The 24251-nt window shown below is 39.5% G+C and overlaps 1 protein-coding gene across 2 annotated transcripts; it reads right to left on the reverse strand.

The window, feature by feature from the left end:
* Positions 1-447: 447 nt before the first annotated feature.
* Positions 448-24124, reverse strand: SREK1IP1 (SREK1 interacting protein 1). Of its 2 annotated transcripts, XR_003369674.2 has the most exons (5): positions 23993-24124; positions 10693-10740; positions 8350-8490; positions 6658-6757; positions 485-542 (listed from the first exon to the last, which is right to left on the reverse strand). XR_003369674.2 is itself a non-coding variant. In XM_026649112.2 (4 exons), the coding sequence occupies exons 1-4, from the start codon at positions 24003-24005 to the stop codon at positions 460-462; spliced, it is 285 nt and encodes a 94-aa protein (XP_026504897.1). In that variant the 5' UTR covers positions 24006-24124; the 3' UTR covers positions 448-459. The 2 variants fall into 2 exon arrangements, 1 of the variants encoding a protein (XP_026504897.1); XM_026649112.2 differs by lacking the exon at positions 6658-6757 and having other exon boundaries at positions 448-542.
* Between the last annotated feature and the right edge of the window lie 127 nt (positions 24125-24251).

A 24251-nucleotide genomic window follows, 5' to 3' on the forward strand; every position in this document is an offset into this window, starting at 1 on the left:
AGTTAGTGTGCAGAATTAACATAGCTACACCTTAATGCCCCAACTGACTTCAATGGGGGTACTCACAGTGCATAAAGTTAAGCTCCTGCATAAATCTTTGTAGGAACAGAGTCTTAGTATGGTGATTGGTAGAATATCAAGCAAATAAAGTATTTTAAATTCTCATTCTACATAGTTTTATCTTGTTGTTTAGAGTAAACAAGAGTTTTCTTTTAGCATTTGTAATTGCAATGTCTAATCACTTTTTAGCCATGTTCCGGATTTGTATGCAAAAGATTAGTAGTATGTTTAGTTTTATAGGGTAAAAATTCTGTATCAGACATTCAAATTTAGTATATGTGCTTTTGTAGAAGCAAAAATAAAGGTTAACGTGCACAGGATATAACAATTTGGTAAGTATATTTTGGACTTTAAAATATTAAGAAAATTCTGTTTTGGGCTTAATTAGGTATTTGTAAGTTACCTTTTCCTTAATTTCTTTGATTTGGATTTTTCTTTGCTTATTCTTTTTAGATTCTTCTTTTCCTCCTCCTGACTTGTATCTGTGGATATAAAAATTGCATTTTATACAAAATATTTTTCCTTTTTAACTTCAAAATTATTTAAAAACTCTCACTGAAATCAGTAATTTTTTTTTATTGCTAATGTTTGTTTCAAGACCAAAACATTTTGTAACCAAGTGCTATTTTGCAGGTTCATTTCAAATATTTTGCAGAGCAGCCGCACTTTGGTTACACAACTCACATTGTAAAGGACCTGCATCTAAGTACCAAGAATAAAATTAGGTATGTGAAACATGGTAAAAACTGCTACATTCATAAGAGGCAGTTCCTTGCACTTCTTCCTCCAAAACAGTATATCTGTGTTTACATCCCTTTCAGGGGGTTTCCATGCTAATGTTCTTTTTAACTCTTTAGTAACAGTCAAGCCTCATTTATCTGAAAATCAAAGATCTGAAAGGAGGTCCTATTTTCCACATGTATCGAATACAAAAGACACTCCCTCTTGTTTATCTGAATAACTCATGTCCCCCCCATCTCATTTACTATTTTTGTGTGTAATCTAGACTGTATATGGACGCTCTCACAAAGAGCAATTGTTTATACCAAAGTAGGATTTATCCATGGCAGCTGCGGGATGATGGACATGCATGTCACTTTGTTGTGGCTCATCAGCATATTACAGCAACCACCTTGGTACTGATAAACCTGGATACTGTAAGGCACATACCACAAAAATTACTAGCATATTTGACCCCTTTGTTGGCAGTCTCACCAGAGGTACAGAGGTCTGAACAGGCATGGAGAATCAAATATTTGTTGTTCTAGTCAGGTAGCTTGTCAAGGTAGTGACTGAAAACAATGGTGGGGAAGCCTCCACTGTAGCTTCCCTCACTTTCCCTGTTCTGTTTAGTTTAAAACAGGGGTTCTCAAACTGGGGGTTGGGACCCCTCAGGGGGTCGCAAGGTTATTTCATGGGGGGGGGCACAAGCTGTCAGCCTCCACCCCAAACCCCGCTTTGCATCCAGCAGTTATAATGGTGTTAAATATACAAAAAAGTGTTTTTAATTTATAAGGTGGGTCACACTCAGAGGCTTGCTATGTGAAAGGGGTCACCAGTACAAAAGTTTGAGAACCTCTGGTTTAAAAAACTAAACAAAAAAGCAAACTTTGATTAAGGCAGTTCAGTTAGTATATTTCATTAGTACTAAATTATGTTAAAGTGCGTGTGGGAAACAACACATGGCAGAAAGGGATACAGTGACGGATAGAGCACTAGACTGCGACCTAGTAGACCTAGGTTCAATTCCCAGCTCTGCCGGTGACTGTGGGCAAATTACTTCTCTCTCTGTGCCTCAGTTTTGCCATCAAACACTTTGAGATATTCAAATGGAACACACTAGATAAAGGCAAAGTGTCATTACTGAGAAAAAATGGCAGCCGGTGACAACTGCTGTTGATACCTTTAAAATTTCCTTGTGGAAGAATTATGCAAACTCATAAGAGAACGACGCGGCCCATGAAGAAGGTAGGACAGATAATGCGGCCAAAGACCACATCAGTCCCCAAACAATGGAATACCACAAAGGAAGAACCTTAAAACAAGAGTACTGTACTGATCTGGGTCCTTCCAAGAAGGAACACTCACCCAAACCAAACCCCAATTCCCTCCAACCAGGTTGTGTCTAGTCCCACAGATCAGGAGAAAACTGCTCAAGAAGTCTGTAAGCTGGGCCATCCTTTACATCAAGGAAGGATATGCAGTCACCTCTGTTTGTCAAAGTAATGGAAAATAATCAAATAGAAACCTACTCCCCCTTGGAAAAAAGGGTGGAAAAAAAATCAATGATTTTTTTTTAAAAAATCGGATTTTTTTAATTTAAATCGGATTTTTTTGATAAAATGCTTTTTGAGGAAAAAACCTATCTAAAGATAGTTTTAATTAAGATACATTATAGCTCAAAGATATCTCATCATGGAATAGGGATTATAAAATCTAATTCTATAGTATGAGACAATATATTCATGTAATGTTTAAGAAAAATTTTGTAAATGAGTTCCAATAGTTCATGGATTAGGGACCCAATCTTATGGGGTTCCAGAGGCTTCTATATAGATTATTTAGGTTAATCTTTCTATCTACCCAATGGGACTCAGTGCTCAGTCTAGAAGATACTGTCAGAGATGCTTAGTTTTGCAGTTCTCTAACTGTGGATTTGTCTCTCCAGAGATAACATGCTTGTTAACCGCAAAAATGTTTTTAAATAAATAAATAATATATAGAGGTGAGAAATAACAGACCTCAACCCTATTGTCCCTCTGAAAATTTGTGTACACAGAATCAATCCCTTACCTCTCTCTAAAAGTGCAAAGTTTCAAAAAGTTCAGTGAATAGAAGATTGTTGGGGGTGGAGTAGATCTGGAGAAGGCGAAGAAGCTTGGAGATAAATGTGAGAAGGGAGGGACAGGAAGTAGAAACAAATGTGAAACTGTTTGAGCAGCATATTCCAGAAGTCTTGAGGTCTTTCTGACTGTAGCCTTCATTGATTTGAGATCTACCATACCATTCTCTCACTAGAAGGGAAAACCTATAATGGCAACAGGCCATAAAAGAGACCCAGTTTGGGAATATTTGAATGAAGTTCCTCTACCTGTGGGTAAGACAGGCATGCATGCAAAATGCAAACAGTGCAACAAAGAAATGCAAGGCCTGGTTGCCCAAATGAAACAACATCGTGAGAAGTGTTCCTTCTCGGGAGGAAGCTGCGTTGAAGATGATGAAAGGAACATGTCTGAACGTGCAGGATCTTCAGGTTGGTAAACTTTTTTATTTCATACTTCTTTCTTAAAGACTGCCTGTCTTCCTTCTGGACCATTCTTGAATTCTCATGTTAGAGCAAAAAATATAGTTGTTACTCTATGGTACTATCATTATAGATGCAGTTGTGTTAAAAAATAAATAGCTGAAATAGGCAGATCTTTTTACAATTTCACCTTTAAAGTAGTACTGAGTGTCAGTGAATGCAGTAAGTAATACTAAATGAGCAGTATGGAAATAATAATTAAATAACTGCACTGACTTATTTTGTTTAGCAGAATCCATCCTCAACATACAGGATTCTGAAGACTATCCACCGTCAAGATCACCATAATTTTCTATAGTTTCAGAGTTATCTGCCTAGGATAGTGTTTCAGTCACATCATGTATGTCACACAGCCACAGTATATCATGTGTAGCAAAAAGAAAAAAAAATCATCATCCAGACACAGCCATAGATAAATTTGTGATAAGAACCAGCAGATTACAAAAAGAGGTAATTGATTAAAAAATTTCCCGGTTTGTTTATGCAACAAACTCTCCTTTCCGTATGATTGAGAACCCACACTTCATTAACACGGTTCAGTCATTAAGACCAGGATACAGTCCACCCAACAGAGCAGATGTTGTAGGCAAATTGCTGGATAAAGTGTATGAAAGAGAAATTGAGCAGTGTGCAAAAGACCTAGAGGGAAAAATTGCTAACCTGAGTCTTGATGGGTGGAGCAATGTCCACAATGATCCTGTTGTATATGCTTGTGTGACAACAGAAGAAGGGAATGTCTTCCTTACAGAAACAATTGATACATCAGGAAATTCACATACAGCAGAATACTTACAAGAAGTAGCAGTAAAAGCTACAACAAACTGTGAAAAAAATTCAAATGTCTAATATACAGCTTGGTCACAGACAATGCTGCAAATGTATCCAAGATGAGAAGAAATTATTTAGAAGAGAGTCCCAAGCTAACAACATATGGTTGCAGTGCTCATTTGATGCACCTCCTAGCCAAAGACTTCAGTGTTCCAGAAATAAAGGCTAATGTTGTTAAAATTGCAAAATACTTCCGTAACAACCACTTTGCAGCAGGTGCTCTGAAAAAAGTGGGAGGAATCAAGCTAACTCTCCCACAAGACGGGCGATGGACTTCAGTAGTGGACTGTTTTGACAGTTTGTGAACAAAATCATGAAAAAATAAATGCCACTGTCACAACCAAAGTTCTCAACATTGAGAAATGTTGAACACATGCTGAGTACCTTGAAGCCTATTTCTGTAGCCTTGAACAAAATGCAGGGAAATAGCTGTTTTATTGCTGACGCTGTTGAAATTTGGAAGGAACTGAGTGAGATCTTAAAAAGAGAAATATGCAATGACAGAGTTAAATTACAAGCATTAAAAAACCGAATGGGACAAGCACTATCTCCAGCTCATTTTCTTGCAAATATTCTCAATACTCGGTACCAGGGTCAAACCTGAACTGCTGAAGAAGAAGAAGAGTTGGCTATGACATGGACATCCAGCAATGATCCCTCCATAATGCCAACTATAATAAACTTCAGAGCTAAGGGTGAACCATTCAAGAAACATATGTTTGCTGATGATGTTTTAAAGAAAGTCACACCAGTGAACTGGTGGAAGTCACTTAAGCACTTGGATTCAGAGAGTGTTGAAGTGATAATCTCACTTTTAAAAGCAGTAGCTTCTTCTGCTGGTGTAGAAAGAATATTTTCTTCCTTTGGACTAATTCATTCCAAACTGAGAAATCGTTTGAGACCTGAAAAAGCAGGAAAGCTTGTTTTTCTCTTCCAGATTATGAACAAACAGGAAAATTAAGGTGAAGATGACTGAGTTAGTTGCAGAAGCCAATATTTTAAATTTCTCATGTTGGCTGGCTGACATAGTCGATTTAATTTTTGTTGTTTTTTTTTAAATATTTCATTTAACTATTTTAGTTAAAAACAATTTTTTAACAAAAACAAATGTGATTTTAAAAAACTTGAATGTTTAACTAAATTCAAAAATTCATATGCTTGTTTTGTTAAAATATTATACGTTTGCTGTTGAAGAAAAAAATCCAGAAAACATAACGTTGTTGTTTTAGTTAAATAAAACAATTTAAATGGCTGTCTGGTGAAGTTCTCCTCCTAATACAGCATGACAAGAAAATCCTCCAAATATTAATGATTAACCTGTTGAATTGGAGATATTTATGAAGTCATTGGGAGGTGAACTATCTGCTTCAGTTACCTTTGGTAAATTAAATAACCAAACAATCATTCATTTTCTGATATGGCTGTAAAACTAATCTGGAAAGTTTTCAAAATAAATCACTTAAAAATGTATAGTGTGTACCTTCTAAAAATGAAACCTACATCTATCTCTGAGTTGTGAAGAATATGTATTAAAGTTATAACAATAAACAAGAATGCACTTTTACGAAGAAATCCATGATTAAATTGAGTCTTTCTGACTTTCTTCCACCCTGCTTGGAAACAAGCCCATTTTATTTACAACCCCATCTGGAACTCTTGGCTTCTTCTCTCATCTGTTCCCTACCTGGAATCAAGTGTCCTCTGTGACTTTGGGCCTAGTTGCCAGACTCTAGGCAGAGATTTTATGTTCCTCTGTCTGGGCAATCCTAGCTTAACCTGCCTCCTCCTCACATTTCATTTGCTTCTTGAGTTAATTTAAAACTTGAGTGAAGTGGCATCTTGGGCAGCTGTTGCAAGGCTGTTAAACCCTTCATGTCTTAGGATGTATGTACCCCACACCTGACTATCACACAACCGATTTAAAAAAAACAAACAAACAAAACAACTTTCCACAAAGGAAGGCATCCTTTTAAGGATACTTTAAACCAGTGCATCTTAAACTACCCACAGACCACCATGGATGCCATAGAAAGGTATCCTTCAAGCAGTAAGACTTTATCCTAGGAACTCAACCCAGGTACTCCCAGGAGGGGAAGCCCTGCTGAGAGTTTACTTGGATCACTCATCTGAAGACTGATACTGGGGTAGGGGAGATGGTATTGAGGACATGACATCATTCCATAACCATGAAGATATCATCACTAAAACAGCTGATAGTTGAAATTCCGAACAAGCAATAACAAAATTGTATAAATAGAGAAAATACACATCTAGTTTACAGGCAGATTTCAGTTTTAAGAGATATTAGTAACAAAGATATGTAAAACTTATAAATTCAAAATTCAGTGTTTATTTTAAGTAATTCCATAATATTAATACCATGACATCAGATGCAAGGATGTATCATATCTGATTATAACACTTCCTTCAGCCTCTGAATTAGATTTTTCCCAGGAAACATCTACCTTTTAATGCTGAATTTGTCCATCCAATTAAAATCATGTGTGACCATCATTCTTTTCTGTCAAAATGACTTTTGAGGTTTAGTGGAACAAGCAGCAGGAAGTGGGAGAAATGTTTAAAAAACTGGGAGAGAAAACATTCCCAAAAAACCTAGATGAGTTTTCAAAAATGCAGTATAGAGCACCTACAACTTAAGGAAGAACATTTATACTAGATAGGGATAACACAATATCCTCTAAACATCTACGTACAACTAACTGTTTCTCTCTAGGGCTACGTTTACATTTGTTTCCTAAATGAGTGTCCATTCAGAGCCATGGTTTCAGAAATCCCTAGGTCCACAAGTACACAGTTTTTCTGAACAACTTAGTTCCTATCCACAAGTTCAAAAGAAAGGCTTTTTGGGAAAGCAAATTCAGCAACTCATTTTGCCAAAAGAGGTCCAAGCATTTCTTTTGAAGTGTTCTAGCAATACAGGAGGCTATGTTGGAACACATCTCTCTACCTCGCCTTCCTAATGTCATCAGAATAACCACTCCACAGAGTATGTTTACACAGGAGTTAGAGGTGTGACTGTAGCTCATGTAGAGATACCCAACCTAGCTTTAATCTTGCTAGAGTGAGTACCAATAGCAGTGAGGTCACAGCAGCAAGGATTTCAGCATGGGCTAGTTGCCCGAGTTAGTACCAGAGTCCCAGGTGTGCTTGCACATCCCATGCTGACACCTGTGCTGCTGTGGCTTCACCGTGCTACTCACACTAGCTAGATTAAAGATAGCTTGGGTATGTCTACACCTGCTGCACCTCAAATGCAGTATAGATATTCACACAGATAGGGTTTTGATTAGGAAGTGGAGGCAGGGTCTAGAATAAGAGAACAATAATAATGCAAATGAGTAAAAAACATTAAGAAAAGTGCATCCATATCTAAAACACATTCTAGCTCCCAGAATAACAAAGACTAACAGCAGAATATCATGCCCCAGCATTCCTAAATTGGGGGCTCACAGTATGCTAGAACAGACCCCCATCCACCATCTGGGACCTTTTTGTAGGTTGAAACCTTAGCCCTCCTGCGTCATCTTCTGATGAACTTGCGTACTGTGGACTAATTAACCCCACCTGTTTTCTCTTCCTCTATAGAGGCTGAGCCTCATTTCCCCAAGACAGAGAGCGAGCAGTTATCCCTCCAAATGTTAACTGTCAAATCAAAACTATTAGCTGCATTCAAACAAAATAATGCTTAAGAACTAGAGAGAAGAAACAGACTGAACAAAGAAAAGCATTTAAAGAGGCTTTACTTGGGGGAAGGAGAGAGAAAAAGAGAATTGTTTCAGCTTTATGCAGTAAACAAAGGATAACATCAATGAAATAATGTATATTACTTTCCCTGCAATGGGCATTTGCACATTCCAAAACTCACAATCTTTTGGATTTAAGAGCCTAAATGTAGGCACCCATGCTTGAAAATCTTGGTCAAATGTTTTTAAGTAGAAGCTTTTCTCATTTTTCCACAAGGTGTCAGGGGGGTCTCAAATCTCTTCAGCCTGGAGCCATGCCATAAAAGCAATTTTTTTAGGTCACTGGATAAGACAGAGTAAAAAGTGAACTCTACAGGAGTTAAATGACAGTTACAGGACTTTAAACAAGATAGCTTTCCAATTTAGGATTATGCTCTGTTATTTAAAACATACTCTTTTTCTCTGGTAAGGCCTGCAGTTTCCCCAGCTCCTCTTCCTCGCTGTCTTCACTGCTCGTACTGCTAACGTCTAAAACAATGTCTCTTTTGGGGTCCACCCGGAGAAAGTTTCTGCATTCAAATGTCAGATGACCAGCTGAATAAAAATCAAAAAAGAGTAAGCCATGAGCAGAAATACTTCAAATTATAAAATAATGTTAAAGAGTTACTGCTTTGTGCTGAAAAATATGCGTTTTCCCTTCCAGTGACAAATGATATCTGCAGTAACCAAAGGTTATCAACTAAGAATCTGTACGTATACTATGTCATTCATTATTTTCTAAAACATATGTGCATCGGTGTGAGTTTCTCGTGCTTTACAGACACATTAGAAAAAAGGAATTTGAAGCTAGCTTACACTGAACTTATACTGAAACATGAGGATTGAACCAGGAAGGTAGATGTGGGGTGGAAGCAACTGCTTGCAATTAAAAAAACAAACAAACAAAAAAAATCTCAATATATTCTTTCTATGATCAGCTCAAAAACAAAATTCCAGGATAAAGGTGAAATGAACTGTCTTACGACCCTCTCCCAATTACTGTAACAAGCGATAACATTTCTAGCTTAGAGATAATAGACTAATTCCTTTTTAATGCAGTCAATATTATAAATGCTATTCATTAAAGCACACTTTGTCTGCAGCAGCAGTTATCCATAGCAATGTGTATTTTAAAAAAAATTAGGGGCCAAAAATCCTAAGTTTGTATCCAGGCAACAGAAACTCCTAACTCATCTGAAATAATGGACCTGGGGAAAAATGTGAAAAAGGGAGCTCCAAATCTATGATAATTTGTAAAGCTGTCAGCTGAAAAAATAATTTAGCCCCATACAAAAGGAAAAGGCTGCTAGAAGTCTCAACAGGAACCAGGCTAGTTACTGCTACAAACACAGCTTCTTCACATCAAAGATAATCTCCTGAAGCCAAAGCAGGAGGGAACATTAAAACAGAATAGGTTACTTGGCTTTCCTAATTTCTTTCATATCTAGAAAGTTTACAACACTGCACATATCAAACAATTAATTCTATACTAACATCTAATTGCCTTCAGAGGTGTTGACAAGTAAAGCAACGCAGTGTCAAAACTTGCTCTGAGGAAGAAAGTCTACTCTCTCTCTCACCATGTAACCTTTTTCTAAATCAATTAAAAATGGTTTGAAAGGTTTGTCAACAAAATGTTCATTAATACTTAAGGGAATAATTAATTACTTAAATAGTATCAAACATGTAATAAGAAGATTTAGTATTAATTTTTTTAAAAGATAGACTATAAACCAGATCAAAACTAATTCTGTGCTAAGATGTTAAGAGAGAATAATCACTGAGCTTCCCAACGCTTCCCAACATACAATGGAAATGATAAAGAACAGCTACAGTACTTGCAAGGTAGTGTGTTATGGTAGTGTCTTCCACAGTGTGGGCATGCAGAGGAACAGCTTTCTTGGGCAGGAAGAAGGGGAGGAAGAGCCCTTGAATTGTTCTTTAGAGTCTCAGCTTTCATTTAAAAAAAAAAAAAAGAGTATATCTGGTATAGTTGTGAAATGACTGTAATTAATGCAAAAATTCTTGTTTGAGCTTGCAGAGAGCCTGATACAATAGTTCTCAGATGTGAACTGCTCATTCATCAAAATGGGTGCCAACTCAGATACCAATGAGGATACTTTAAAATGTCAAATTTGTTAGCCATTTCACTTCTCACTGAAGCATGTAGGAAAGAAGTAGTATCTTATTATTAGGGCTCTACCAAATGCACAGTTCATTTTGATCAATTTCACAGTCAGAAGGCTTTCAATTTGGTCAATTTCATGTTTTCAGATGTTTACATCTGAAATTTCACCTGGCGGTCCCAACCCAAAAGGTACCCGGAGGTGGGTCTGATCCCCCTGCCACTGAGCAGCCCTTCAGGTAAAGGGGAAGTCCTGTCCCTCCCCAGCCCAGCAGGGATTTGCAGCTAGAAGCCCCTGGCTGGGGCATTCCCAACAGCACTGGGGAGATCAGATTTCACAGGGAAAGGCTTATTTCACGGCCCATGACACATTTTTCATGGCCATGAAATTGGTAGGGCCCTACTTATTATGAAGATCTACACTAAGGTTTCCCACAGTGTGGGAGTAGGGAGCACACAAAAAAAGTATAAATTATGATAGGCAGGCTTTTAACAAAGAACTGCAGAGGAGGTGTGTTTGTGTATGTATGTGTGGAGGGGGAACTGTTTCATTTTCCCAAAGAGAGAGCTCTGCTTTCAGAAGTTTGAGAGAAACTGCACTCTGGGCATCTTTATATTGCCTTCATACTTACGATAGCCACACTTCTTGCATCCTGCCCTGATATTATCCTTATTTCCACCTGAAAACAAACAAACTTCCATTAATATTGGGTGTTACTAATTAGAACTTAGTTTCTTTTTATATTTGACTTGACACCGCATTAAAGTACATACGCATTCTGTAGTGATTTATTCATTAGAAAAGTCTATTAGAAAACCTAATATCCGGTCTATTGTCCGGCTATGCCGGAAGGACAGGAAACACTGGATGTGTTTTAATTAGGCTGCAAATTTATTCCTAAATGTCTGGGAGTACCCAGCAGATAAAAGTTTACAGTGCAGATAATTCTCTAATTATTTACATACACCCGGGGACAGCACTGCCCCTTACCCATCCTGGTCCTCAGCAATCCCACTGCTGGGACCTCTCACCCCCTCCCCAAATGAGGGGGGCTGACTAGCTGTCGTACCAGTCCCTAAACACCTATTTCCACTCCTTTAAAGAATACCTCCTTTAAATCCTTTCTCAATCTATTTTATCTGATCACTCTATCCACTCCCTATGGAGTGCCTGCACTGGACAACTGCCACAAGGAGGCACCAGCAATTAGCTTGGCTGCCTTCCCCCATACCTAGCTGGGTTCCCAGAAATCTTCTGATGCCTTCTTCAATACCAGCCAAAAACATATCAGCTTCTAAGTCTGCAGGTCAACCCTATCTGCCCTGAATAACTCTTGCCCGATATGCTACGTAAGGATGAGAAATCACCAAATCCCTTATGCCATCCATGATTTTGGCCACCTGCCTGTTCTCAGACCTCCTACCCGTGTGAACCCACGGAGGCTTCACAGCTTCCTGCCACACCCTGTATCACAACATGCCCACCCAAATAGTTTTTACTCCTGGGAAAAGTTCCAGGATCTGGCTCAAGTCCCTCTTAGCTCTGAACATTAAGTCCACCTCTTTACACATTCCTAAATCATTTCCCCCGAGGTAAATGACAATCATATCTGGTGCTTGCACACAGGCCACCACACTATCAGAAGGGGCATAAGCTGCTCCCATAACATGCACCTCCTATCACCCTTTTTACTTATTTTGGTAACCAAAAGCATTGAGCCATAATGTAAAGGGAAACAGAATACTATGGTGTTACAACATCTCCAAAGTCACTTTTCTACAGCGTATCCTATCACAATAATCCTGATATTCTATGTTAAAACAATTAGTGCCAAGTACTTTTAAATAAATCCACTCTGAATGACTGGAGTCATCTATTTTAATGATGTTTTGCATTTTTATTTTTTAGTTCTTTTCCTAAAGAACAGCAACAAATGAAAATTAGCCTACCATTAAAATGTGTTAATTACAACTAAATATAGCCTTTAAACTAAATGTGGGGCTTCTTTTTGCTATCTAGGAGGACATACTATATCTATACACATTTATTCAAGCAATTATATAGCTTAACTTTCATTTAGAGTCTTAATTTTTACTTTTTTATTTTAGAAAACGGTGAATGATGCATGTCTTATTTACCAAATTTTGTCACTAATGATTTTTGTCAAGCTCTAGTTGGATAGATAATAAAATTCAACTAAGAATTTCCCAAAACATTTTTAATTAAATAAAACCACCTTAAATGTGCTGGATACATAGGAAAAAAAAGTTTATCATAATATGTTTTGCCTTTAAGGATACGTCTAGACTGCAATTAAAAACCTGCAGCTGGCCTGAGCTAGCTGACTTGGGCTCATGGGGCTTAGGGTAAAGGGCTGTTCAGTAATCAGTGTGGCCATTCGGGCTTGGGCTGGAGCTGGGCTTTGGTATACCGCGAGGGGGCAGGGTTCCAGAGCTCAGGCTCCAGCCTGAACCCAAACGCAATGAAGCAGCCCTTTACCCCAAACCCTGTGCACCTAAGTCAGCTGGCATGAGCCAGCCAGGGGTTTTTAATTTCAGTTTAGACATACCCTTAAACTAACAAATTTATTAATACATTCTTTGTTTATCTATAGTTAGTGAATTTAACTGATTGTTTCTGGTCGCCATGTCCTTCAAGATTTTAGAACTAGTATATAAGTAAATGAAGCATTGGTTAGGTAAGCTTACCTCATATAACATGATAAAGGCCTAATCCTTACTTAGTGGATAATTGATTAGCAATTAGTGTATAAATAGATGCGTAAGTAATATATGAGCAATATATATGTAGATTATGTATGCCTGCATAATTGAGTATGGTTATGACCTCTGTAAAATCTTTCGAGATAGGACAGCGTGAACAAAGGTTCCTGGCAATGAATAGTAACATCTGGACATTCTGTTATTGAGTTTTTGGTGTGTCTAGGGAAAATGAGGGAAGTTTCTGTCAGATAACTAGAATTGATAGTTTTGTTATTGTTAAAAATTTAGAAAAACATGTTATATAACTTAGTGTGCAATCAGGATTATCATATAGGGTAGTTAATATTACCAAATAGAAAAGGAGCGATTGTGCTAAAGAATGAGGAGTGTTGATAAAAAGTGATATGTAATATTGTATATAAAAGATCATGTTGGGACCTGAGGTCTCTGTCTATCTGACAGACAATTCATTAGCCTGCTACCTTCCACCTGATCACTGAGATGTGGCACTCTACCTGTGTGAATGAAACCTGGATACTGGATTCAAGAACTCAGGGTTATCAGCAGTCTGTCTGCTTTCCTTGGGTTTGTGAGTAAACCTGTGGGCCTTGCCGAATGGGGTTCTGAAATATCACTAAATAGTAGAGATCATCCTCTTACACCTTGTTTTTTGTTTATAGATTGGAAGAGGAAAACAAGCTTTCCTGCTTTTCCAACTCCCAAAAGGTTTTTAAACTTTGAATGAACAAGTCATTGAACTGAACTAGTTGAAATAAACTGAAATGATTAAAATACTCTCTCTGCATCTACAGAAGAGGCTACTGCTGTCAAAAGCTGATTTAGCACTTCAACAAAAACTGGTTCCAGGTGCTTAGCCAGTGACTTCCACCAGTTCAGAGCTTTGACTTTCTTTAATACTTTATCAGGAAACGTACTGATTAATAGTATTTCTTGTATTTAGCCTAGAGGATTTTAATAGATTATAATAAGTTTAGGCCTTAACATAGATTGTCAATTTAAAAATTAATTTTCAACCAATTACTTTTTAACTATATCTGTATGTAAATTTTAAAAAAAATTACCGATTTAAATCCAAAATCCAATGTGAATAAAAAAAATGATTTAAGAAAACACAAAACAGATTTTCATTCACCCTACAATCATTACAAATTATATAAAATTTGTCATGTGCACTCATGCATTAATTGTACATACGTATTTCCACAGATACAAAATCTAAATTACGATTTCTAGACTGCGAGATAAACACAAACAAGGGCGCAGTCAATTAATGGCAGTTAACTCAAAAAAATTAATCACGATTAAAAAAATTTAATCGTGATTAATCGCACTGTTAAACAATAGAATACCAATTGAAATTTATTAAATATTTTTCAACATTTTCAAATATATTACTAATTACAACATAACACAAAGTGCACAGTGCTCACTTTATCTTATTTTTTATTACAAATATTTGCACTGTAAAAATGATAAACACAAGTAATATTTTTCAATTCACCTCACACAAGTACTGTAGTGAAATCTCTATCATGAAAGTGCAACTTATAAATGTAGCATTTTTTTGTTACATAGCTGCACTCAAAAATAAAACAATGTAAAACTTTAGAGCCTACAACTCCACGCCATCCTACTTCTTGTTCAGCCAATCGCTCAGACAAACAAGTTTGTTTACATTTGCAGGAGATAATGCTGCCGGCTTGTTTACAATGTCACCTGAAAATGAGAACAGGCATTCACATGGCACTGTTGTAGTCTGTATCGCAAGATATTTACCTGCCAGATGCGCTAAAGATTCGTATGTCCCTTCATGCTTTGACCACCATTCCAGAGGACATGCATCCATGCTGATGATGGGTTCTGCTCGATAACGATCCAAAGCAGTGCAGACCGACGCATGTTGGTTTTCATCATCTGAGTCAGGTGCCACCAGCAGAAGGTTGATTTTCTTTTTGGGTGGTTTGGGTTCTGTAGTTTCCGCATCGGAGTGTTGCTCTTTTAAGACTTCTGAAAGCATGCTCCACACCTCATCTCTCTCAGATTTTGGAAGGCACTTCACATTCTTAAATTTTAGGTCAAGTGCTGTAGCTATCTTTAGAAATTTCACACTGGTACCTTCTTTGCGTTTTGTCAAATCTGCAAAAGTGTTCTTAAAACTAACAACATGTGCTGGGTCATCATCCGAGACTGCTATAACATGAAATATATGGCAGAATGCGGGTAAAACAGAGCAGAAGACATACAATTCTCCCCCAAGGAATTCAGTCACAAATTTAATTAACACATTTTTTAACAAGCGCAATCAGCATGGAGGCATTTCCTCTGGAAAGGTGGCCGAAGCATGAAGGGGCATACAAATGGTTAGCATGTCTGGCACGTAAATATCTTGCAATAACAGCTACAAAAGTGCCATGCGAACGCCTGTTTTCCCTTTCAGGTGATATTGTAGATAAGAAGCAGGCAGCATTATCTCCTGTAAATGTAAACTAACTTGTTTGTCTTAGCGATTGGCTGAACAAGAAGTAGGACTGAGTGGATTGTAGGCTCTAAAGATTTACATTGTTTTGTTTTTGAGTGCAGTTATGCAACAACAACAACAAAAATCTACATTTCTAAGTTGCAATTTCACGATAAAGAGATTGCATTACAGTACTTGTATGAGGTGAATTGAAAAATAGTATTTCTTTTGTTTATCATTTTATAGAGCAAATATTTGTAATTGAAAAAAGAATAAATAGTGAGCACTGTACACTTTGTATTCTGTGTTGTAATTGAAATCAATATATTTGAAAATATAGAAAAACATCCAAAAATATTTAATAAATTTCATTTGGTATTCTATTGTTTAACAGTGCAATTAAAACGTGAGTTAATCACGTGAATTAACTGCAATTAATCAACAGCCCTACTTTTAATATTTTGTTTTTGATATCTTAATTTAGTAACTCAGCATTTTAGCTGATGCTTTCATGCAGAAATAGTTTCATCTGTGGTATTAAGGTAGAATATGTTATATCCTTTGTAAAGCAATAAGCTAGGATGTAAAAAAAATTAAAGAGGGTAGAAACAAGCGCAGGGCAGATAACGTCAGAAATCAGACATTGAGAATTCTGCCTACGGTAGGATATTTTGTACAAAAAAATCTGAAGAACTTAGCCTTCTGAAAATGATGTTAAAGGAAAATGATGTTGAAGTTGCATGATAATTTCATTTGTGTATTTTTCTGATTCTTTTGTCATGGCTGCTTAATTGAGTTGAAAAGACACCAGAAGATATTCAAAGCTCTTTATTAATAACAGAATACTTCTGCAGACTTAAATTGAAATTACATATACAAAATTCTTGAAACTAAAAAAAAAAACCCACCCCCCCCATTATTATATATCATTAATATTACCCTAGTGTCTATGAGCCCTAGTCATGGATCTGGACTCCACTGTATTAGGTGCTTTTCAAATACAGAACAAAAAGACAGTCCCTTTGTCCCCAAGGAACCCACAAGGAACAAGCTGACCGCCCATTTCTTCTTTCCTTACACTGACATGACATGACTTCATAATGGAGCAGCTGCTGGCACTTCATAGTTAAGGTTGCAACTATAAACTGATTCTCCCTCTTAAACTCCCCTCCTACTCCTCCTGCCCCCCAATGGAAAAATAAATAGTGGCCTCAAAATTGGTTTGAATTAGATCCTTTAACTAATTCTAAGTCAACAGGACAAGAGATTAATGATATTACATCATAAAAATAATAAAATAAAAATAACCAGATTTTAAATGGGAACTTCAAAATAGTACACCAGCTCCTAGCAAGCTATCTTTGGCTTGCTGGGAAGCTCATTGTCTTCAGGAAGCTCTGCAAAACACCAAGGACCCATCAAATCCACATGTAAGAGTTTTAGAAAGCTAATTTGCCAGTGTATTAAAGGACATAGACAAGCTATGCAATACAGGGCACATACATATTATGAAGCAGAGTTTTCTGCCAGTCTCATTTCCTCCCTGACACACCTCTCTTTCAGACTCCCTAAATTCAGCAGGAGGATTCCCACTTCAGTGCACTGGTTGAGGTCTTCAGAAGTGGGACACTTGCCTAGAAGGATGGTGAGATGCGGCAAGCTGCAAGACCACAGGACTTAGGGATGGCAGAGAGGGAAGAGACTGCTGAGGAGGCGGCAATCTCTCATCCTTGTTTGTTCTCTGTGTATGGGCTGCATAGCTGTCTGTGGGCCCCTGAGTAATCAGCAGAGACAGCTCTGTTTGCTGGTGTCTTGGTAAGGGCCATGTGGTTCTGACCCTTTTACCTTTGATCAGCCCTGCTGTTTGAAGTCTCAGTAGTTAATTACTCCCTGGTAGTGATGGGTGGGGCTGAGCTGAGCTAAGCAGGGAGACTTGGTATTAAAAGTCACTTACTAGGTGAACTCAAGAGCTGTGAACAGAGGTAGCTAACATGATAGTTTGGGAAGGAGTTCAGAGGGGGACAGAGATAATTTCCTTCCAGGTCCAAATCTATGTTTGATTGTGCAGTGGCCAGGGACAGAACAGTGGGGGTGACCTACAATGGATGTGCCATGTTTTCTTTCCTGCCTGAAGCTGGGACTTCCTGTGCATGAAGTGCAAGTTGATGGCCATGCTGAAAGAAAAAAAATATTGGATTAAAAGGGCAAGTAGAGATACTACCAAGAATCAGAGGAGTTCCTAGACAACTAAGTTCAGGAAACATCAATATCTCAGGTTCCTGGAAGAGACAAACTGGCCACCAAGGAGTCAGAGAGAGAGAGGAACTCAGCAAAGGCATAGCAGTTCTTAATGACCAAAGGCAGAAGTCAAGGTGGCTTTCTACACAGTTGGAGGCTGACAATGATGGGTAGGCTGCAGCCACCAAAGAGAAGAGGACCTAGGAGGAATTCCACACAGCTAGAAGTTTACCATCGATACCAGGTCCTCAATGTGGAAACTGTGGATGATCTCTCTGAAGATCCGGCTGGTCCATGGAACAGAGATGTACAGGACACACCTGTGGATGTCTGCTTGGCCCAACCCATAAGAAAATCAAGCTTGCCCACAAAGAGATCTTCAACTGGCGCCAAGGAAGATTGATGATCTTTGTTGGGGATTCTACAACAACAAGAATAGAAAGAACATTCTGCCAAGGACTGACAGACAAAAGGCAGCATGCGGCCTTCCCAGAGCCAAGAAATGTCATGTCACACTAAGACTGGATAGGTTTCTGAAGTTGATGGGTAAGGATCCACTGGTGATAGTCTACATCAGCCCTAATGCCACTGCACTGTGGGATATCTCACAGATTATAGATGACTTCAGGGAACTTAGAATGCTGCTGAAGAAGGAGAATGTCCAAGTGATCGTCTGTCTTCCTTCACCAAAGGAAATGGAGGATCTCCAAGAAGTCAAAAGATTCTGAAAGTGAATCTCTGGCTAGGTAAGTGGTGAGGATGTACGGTTTTAACTTTATGGAATATTGGTCCACTTATGGGGAGAATTGGCTGTACAGTTTGGATTGCCTTCATCTCAGTAGAAAGGGAACCAATTTTCTCAGGGACAGCCTGGCTACAGTAGTTAGGAGGGCGGTAAACTAATAACAAAAGGAGAGAGTAAGAAGAGGGAAGAAATGGGCATTCATTTAACACAAAATTGAGATGCTGTGAACACAATTAATCAAGGAACCAAAGGACAAGAAGAGAAAAAAAAATTCTTTAATTATGTATACGCCAATGCTAGGAGCCTGAAATTGCTCATTTATGAACAAAAATTTGATCCAGTTGGTGCCAGAAACCTGATGGGAATATTTGCATAATTGGAATGCAAAAATCAATGGTTATAATTTATTTAAGAAATATCAAGTGGGCAAAAGGGAAAGGGTAGTGGCACTCTGTCAAAAATGACATTATCTGTTTCCAAGTGAATGAGAACTCAGAAGAAAGTGATCCATATGCATTCAGAGTCAATGTCCTAACAGATATACTCCCATTTTGTGCTTTTAATTATTGTCTGCTACAGACCACCAAACAACACTAAGAAACAGGGTGACCTGCTTGTTAAACACATATCTATAATATGTAGGAAAAAAAGTTGTGTGATCATGGGGGCCTTAAGTTTGAGTGACATATGGAGGTCACATGCGGTCAGTATTAACACATGTTCAGAATTTCTAAATATTCTAGATGAGAATTTCCTAACTCAAAAAGTATTGCATTCAACATGGGCAAATTCTATATTAGATCTCATCTTTACAGATAAAGAGGAATTCATCACAGAACTAAAAATTAGTGGTAGCTTAGGTACAAGTGATTATGATTTGATCACATTTGTCACATGCAGGCAGAATACAGTCCAAACCAGTAATATATGCACTTGGTGCTTTAAAAAGGCAAATTTCACAAAACTAAAAACAATTATGAGCCATATCAGTTGGGAGGAAGAATTTAATCACAAAAATGTGAATGATAATTGGGAATTGTTTAAGAACACTTTACTAGATGCCCCAAAAGCCATAATATCACAATCCAGAAAAGCCGTACTGGTTAAAAAAATGACCTGGCTTAAAGGGGAAGTGAAGGGGGCTATAGAAAATAATAATGATAATGATGATAAAACAATATATAACAAATGAAATAAAGGGGAAGTTAGCAATAATGAATATATATCAGAAGCTATGAATTGTAGACAATTGATAAGGGAAGCAAATGGACACAAAGAGAAAACTATGGCCAGCAGAGTTAAGTACAAAAAGGATGAGTGTTTTTAAAAGTATATAAGAACATAAAGAACCCTAACAATGGTTTTGGACGATTACTAAATGGAAATGGTGGAATTATTATTATAACACAGAAAAGGCAAAACTGTTCAATAAATATTTCTTTTCTGTATTTGGGGATAAGCCAGATGATTTAGTCATCTCATATGATGATTACACTCTTTCCATAAAGATCTCTCATGAGGATGTTAGACGGCAGCTATTAAAGTCAGACATTTTTAAATTAGTAGGTCCAAATAGCTTGCATCCAAGAGTTTCAGCTTTCACCTTTATTCAACTGCTCTTCTACTAAGAGCTAATTTTATTTCCATACTGAGAAAACTTGGATATAGAGCTATTTATGCTCTACATTAAGCAGAGGCAGAGCTGGATATCATCTATATACTGTTGGCAATTCAGCCTGAACATTGTCATCAGCATTCCCAGTGGTTTCACATAGATATGGAATAAGGTGAGGAAAATAACAGCCTTGTGAGACACCGACTGCAGACAGAGGCTATGGAGGTGGAGAAACCGTTGCCCATAACAACCCTTTGGATTTGGTTTGAGAGAAAGGACTGTAGTTATTTCAGGATATTTCTGTTCATCCCCACACTTACTGGGCTGCAATAGGAGTATTTGGTGATGTTGCAGAGAGACCCAGCAGAATTAGTATGGAATTATCTCCTTCCCTTGCCTATGATCAGGAATAGATCATCAAAGCAGGGCCGGCTCCAGGCACCAGCTTAACAAGCAGTTGCTTGGGGCGGCCAAGGGAGAGGGGCGGCACCTGCGGCAATTCGGGGGTGGCAGGTCCCTCACTCCCTCTAGGAGCGAAGGACCTGCCGCTGAACTGCCGCCGCCGATCGTGGCTTTTCCCCCCTCACCCCCCAAATTGCTGCCGCCGATCGCGATTGCGGCTTTTTTTTTTTTGGTTTGGGGCGGCAGAAATGCTGGAGCCGGCCCTGCATCCAAGAAGCCAAAGGCTGTGTCTGTCTGTCTCTCTTTTTGAAACTTACGACTGGAGAAAATAGGGATTAATATGAGAATTGAAAGACACAAGGAATCGGTGAAAGGGGAGACTACAACTGGCCGTAGCAAAAGCTGAACTGTCAGGCTGGAGGAAGGTTACTAGTGGAGTTCCTCAGGGATCAGTCTTGAGACCAGTCTTATTTAACATTTTTATTAATGACCTTGGCACAAAAAATAGAAGTACGCTAATAAAATTTCCAGATGACACAAAGTTGGGAGGTATTGCCAATATGGAGGAGGACTGGAACATCATACAAGAAGGGTGGATGACCTTGAAAACTGGAGTAATAGTGTTACCCAGAATTTGACAGTCCTGCGGTAACCCCAGAATGTGGCAATACTGCCATCAGCCATCTTGTATGTTCAGTCACTGCTAGCTGAAAAAACAAACTCCACATAGCATAGCTAGGAATAATTTTGGCCCTGAGAAGCAAGAACGTGCAGCTGCATGTTTGCAGTTCTACTAATCAGAATGGAAGGATGGGACAAGGAGTTAGTGAAAATAGAAGGAATGTTTGGACAGCCGACCTTGGTTTTAAGTGCCTCTGACACGCACGTTTTATTGTTATGACTAGAAATGCTTTGATATGAGATAATGAGTAGTTTGCTGAAATTACGAGAATTGGTGACTTTTGGGGGTTACTATGGTGATCCACTAGGAGTCACTGTAAGTTATGTGCTTTGTTTAAAGTTAGCTATAAAAGATTAGGTAAAAGAATATGCTTTGGATCAGACTGAGGAAGCTTTTCTTTAGACAAGGATCTGACACCTAAGTTTCCCAGCAGCTAGATGGAAGGAGGGCCCCCGGAAGGCTGGCTGTTGATTCCTCAAAACCATCTTAAACTTTGGTAGATTCAGACCTAAATCTGAATCTACTGCTACAGCATGTGTGTGCATGCGCATGTGCTTGAGACCTAATAAAAAAGTAGTTTTAGGTAAAAACACTTGTTTGTGCCAATCATTGATCAGATGGAGGAGCTGTGTCCCCACTCATTTATTCCTGACACTGCCTACAGAGAAACCGTTAAATTACCACTGCTTTGGCTTCTGAAAACCCTAGGTAACAATAGCAATAGGATGAAATTTAAAAGTGCAAAGTGCAAGCTCATGCACCTAAGAACTAACAACAAGATTTTTTTCTATAAACTGGGGACATATCAGTTGGAAATGACAGAGGAGGAAAAAGACCTTGGAGTTTTGGTCAGTTACAGAACGACCATAAGTCACCAATGTGATGCAGCCATCAAAAAAGCTAATGCAATCTAAGGATGCATCAGGTAAGGTATTTACAGTAGATATAAGGAAATGTTATTACCATATTACAAACCACTGGTGAGACCTCATCTGTAATACTTAAGAAAGATGAATTCAAACTGGAACAGGTGCAGAGAAAGGCTACTAGGGTGATCAGAGGAACGAAGAACATACTTTCCAAGAGGAGACTTAGGGTATGTCCACATAGCAAAGAAAAAACTCTGGCTTACCCATGCCAGCCAACTTGGGCTCGGGGGGGAGGGAAGAGGGGGCTTGGGCTGGGGGCTGTTTCATTGCTGTGTGGACTTCTGGGCTTGGACTGGTGCCCAAGCTCTGGGACCCTCCCATCCCGCAGGGTTCTAGAGTCCAGGCTCCAGTCCAAGCCCAGAAACCGACACAGCAACGAAACAGCCTCGTCGCCCGAGTCGGCTGGCACGGACTAGCTACAGGACTTTCTTTGCTGCATAGACATACTCTTAAGGAGCTTGACTTGTTTAGCCTAACCAAATGAAGGCTGAGGGGAGATACGACTGCTTTCTACAAATCCATCAGAGGAATAAAAAGGGAGAAGACCTATTTAAATTAGGGACTAGAGATGGCACAAGAACAAATGGCTATAATCTGTCCATCAACCAGTTTAGGCTTGAAATTAAACAAAGATTTCTAACTATCAGAGTGAGGTTCTGGAATCAATGAATCATAGAATATTAGGGTTGGAAGAGACCTCAGGAGGTCATCTAGTCCAATCCCGTACTCAAAGCAGGACCAACACCAACAAAATCATCCCAGCCAAGGCTTTGTCAAGCTGGGCCTTAAAAACCTCTAAGGATGGAGATTCCACCATCTCCTTAGGTAACCCATTCCAGTGCTTCACCACCCTCCTAGTGTTTCCTAGACCTCTCCCACTGCAACTTGAGATAATTGCTTCTTGTTCTGTCATCTGCCATCACTGAGAACAGCCTAGCTCCATCCTCTATGGAACCGCCCCCCTTCAGGTAGTTGAAGGCTGCTATCAAATTCCCACTCACTCTTCTCTTCTGCAGACTAAATAACCCCAGTTCCCTCAGCCTCTCCTTGTAAATCATGTGCCCCAGCCCCCTAATCATTTTTGTTGCCCACTGCTGGACTCTCTCCAATTTGTCCACATCCCTTCTGTAGTGGGGGGGAGAGGAGGGGGACCAAAACTGGACAGAATACTCCAGGTGTGGCCTCACTAGTGTCGAATAGAGGGGAATAATCCCTTCCAAGGGAAGCAGTGAGGGCAAAACCCCTAACTGGTTTCAAGACAGAGCATGATAAGTTTATGGAGGGATGCTATGATGAAATTGCCTACAATGGCATGTGGCCCATCTACAACTCTTAGTAACAAATATCTCCACTCCAACAGCCAAAGATTGGTCATCAGACGGGGAGCATATTTTCCCCCCAGGTATCTAGCTGGTGTGTTTCATGAACATGCTCAAGGTCTAAGGATTGCCATATTTGCAATGAGAAAGGAGCCAGACTGGGGATTTTCACTTTCCGCTGCAGCATGGGGCTCAGGTCACTTGTAGGGTTACAGTACTGTAAATGATGGATTCTTTGTAATTTGAAGTCTTTAAATCATGATTCAAGGACTTCAGTAATTTAGCCAGACTATGGTTTTATTACAGGAGTGGGTGGGTGAGATTCTGTAGCCTGCAATGTGCATGCCAGACTAGATAATCATGATGAGCTCTTCTGGCCTTAAAATGTCAATATAAAACAACTTTTCCACAACATGAAATCTGGGTTTCTTTCCTTGTGTTTTGTTTTGTGGCCACTTCCCCTCCAGGCTGATACACGGTCCCCACTCGCTTTCTGGCTCTTGTAAAGCTTCACTTTGTGTTCTCACCCTGGGCACCTTTTTGTAGGATTGCCCCACCTGGTCTGGTCTCCCATCTCGTCTGTGGGGGCACCCTCCCCTCCGCCCTTTACTCACTCTCCCAGGAGGGGTCCTGCCCCCTTCAAGTAAGGGCGACCGGATGTTCACTGTGGGGCGCCCCCACCGCCAATGCGGGAAGCCGACGGCCCCGGGCAGCCAGGCTCCTTTCCTCGCCTCCTGCGCCAGGTGCCTCAAGGTCTCCTCGGGCCCCCGCTCCCCCCACGCCAGGACGGGCCTCTCACCTGGCAACGCCATGGAGCCAAGGGCCCTGCAGCCTCTTCCCCAGCCGAGTCGAACACAGGCGGTGGCGCTTCCCGGCCGGAGGCCTTTGGGCGGCGCACTCCGGGCCGCACCATTAGACAGGGCGAGGAGGGGTGAGTGAAATCACCCCGGTGACGGGGGGAGGAGGTGGGGCGGAGGAGCCGGGTCAGTGTCAGGATTAGGAGGCGCGACGGAGGCGGCGCGTTTCTCAGCGCTTGTGCGGCGGCTCCGCGCTCGGCC

This window comes from Terrapene carolina, unplaced genomic scaffold (assembly GCF_002925995.2).
Source record: "Terrapene carolina triunguis isolate 2854851 unplaced genomic scaffold, T_m_triunguis-2.0 Scaffold69, whole genome shotgun sequence".
Classification (NCBI taxonomy): Eukaryota; Metazoa; Chordata; order Testudines; family Emydidae; genus Terrapene; species Terrapene triunguis.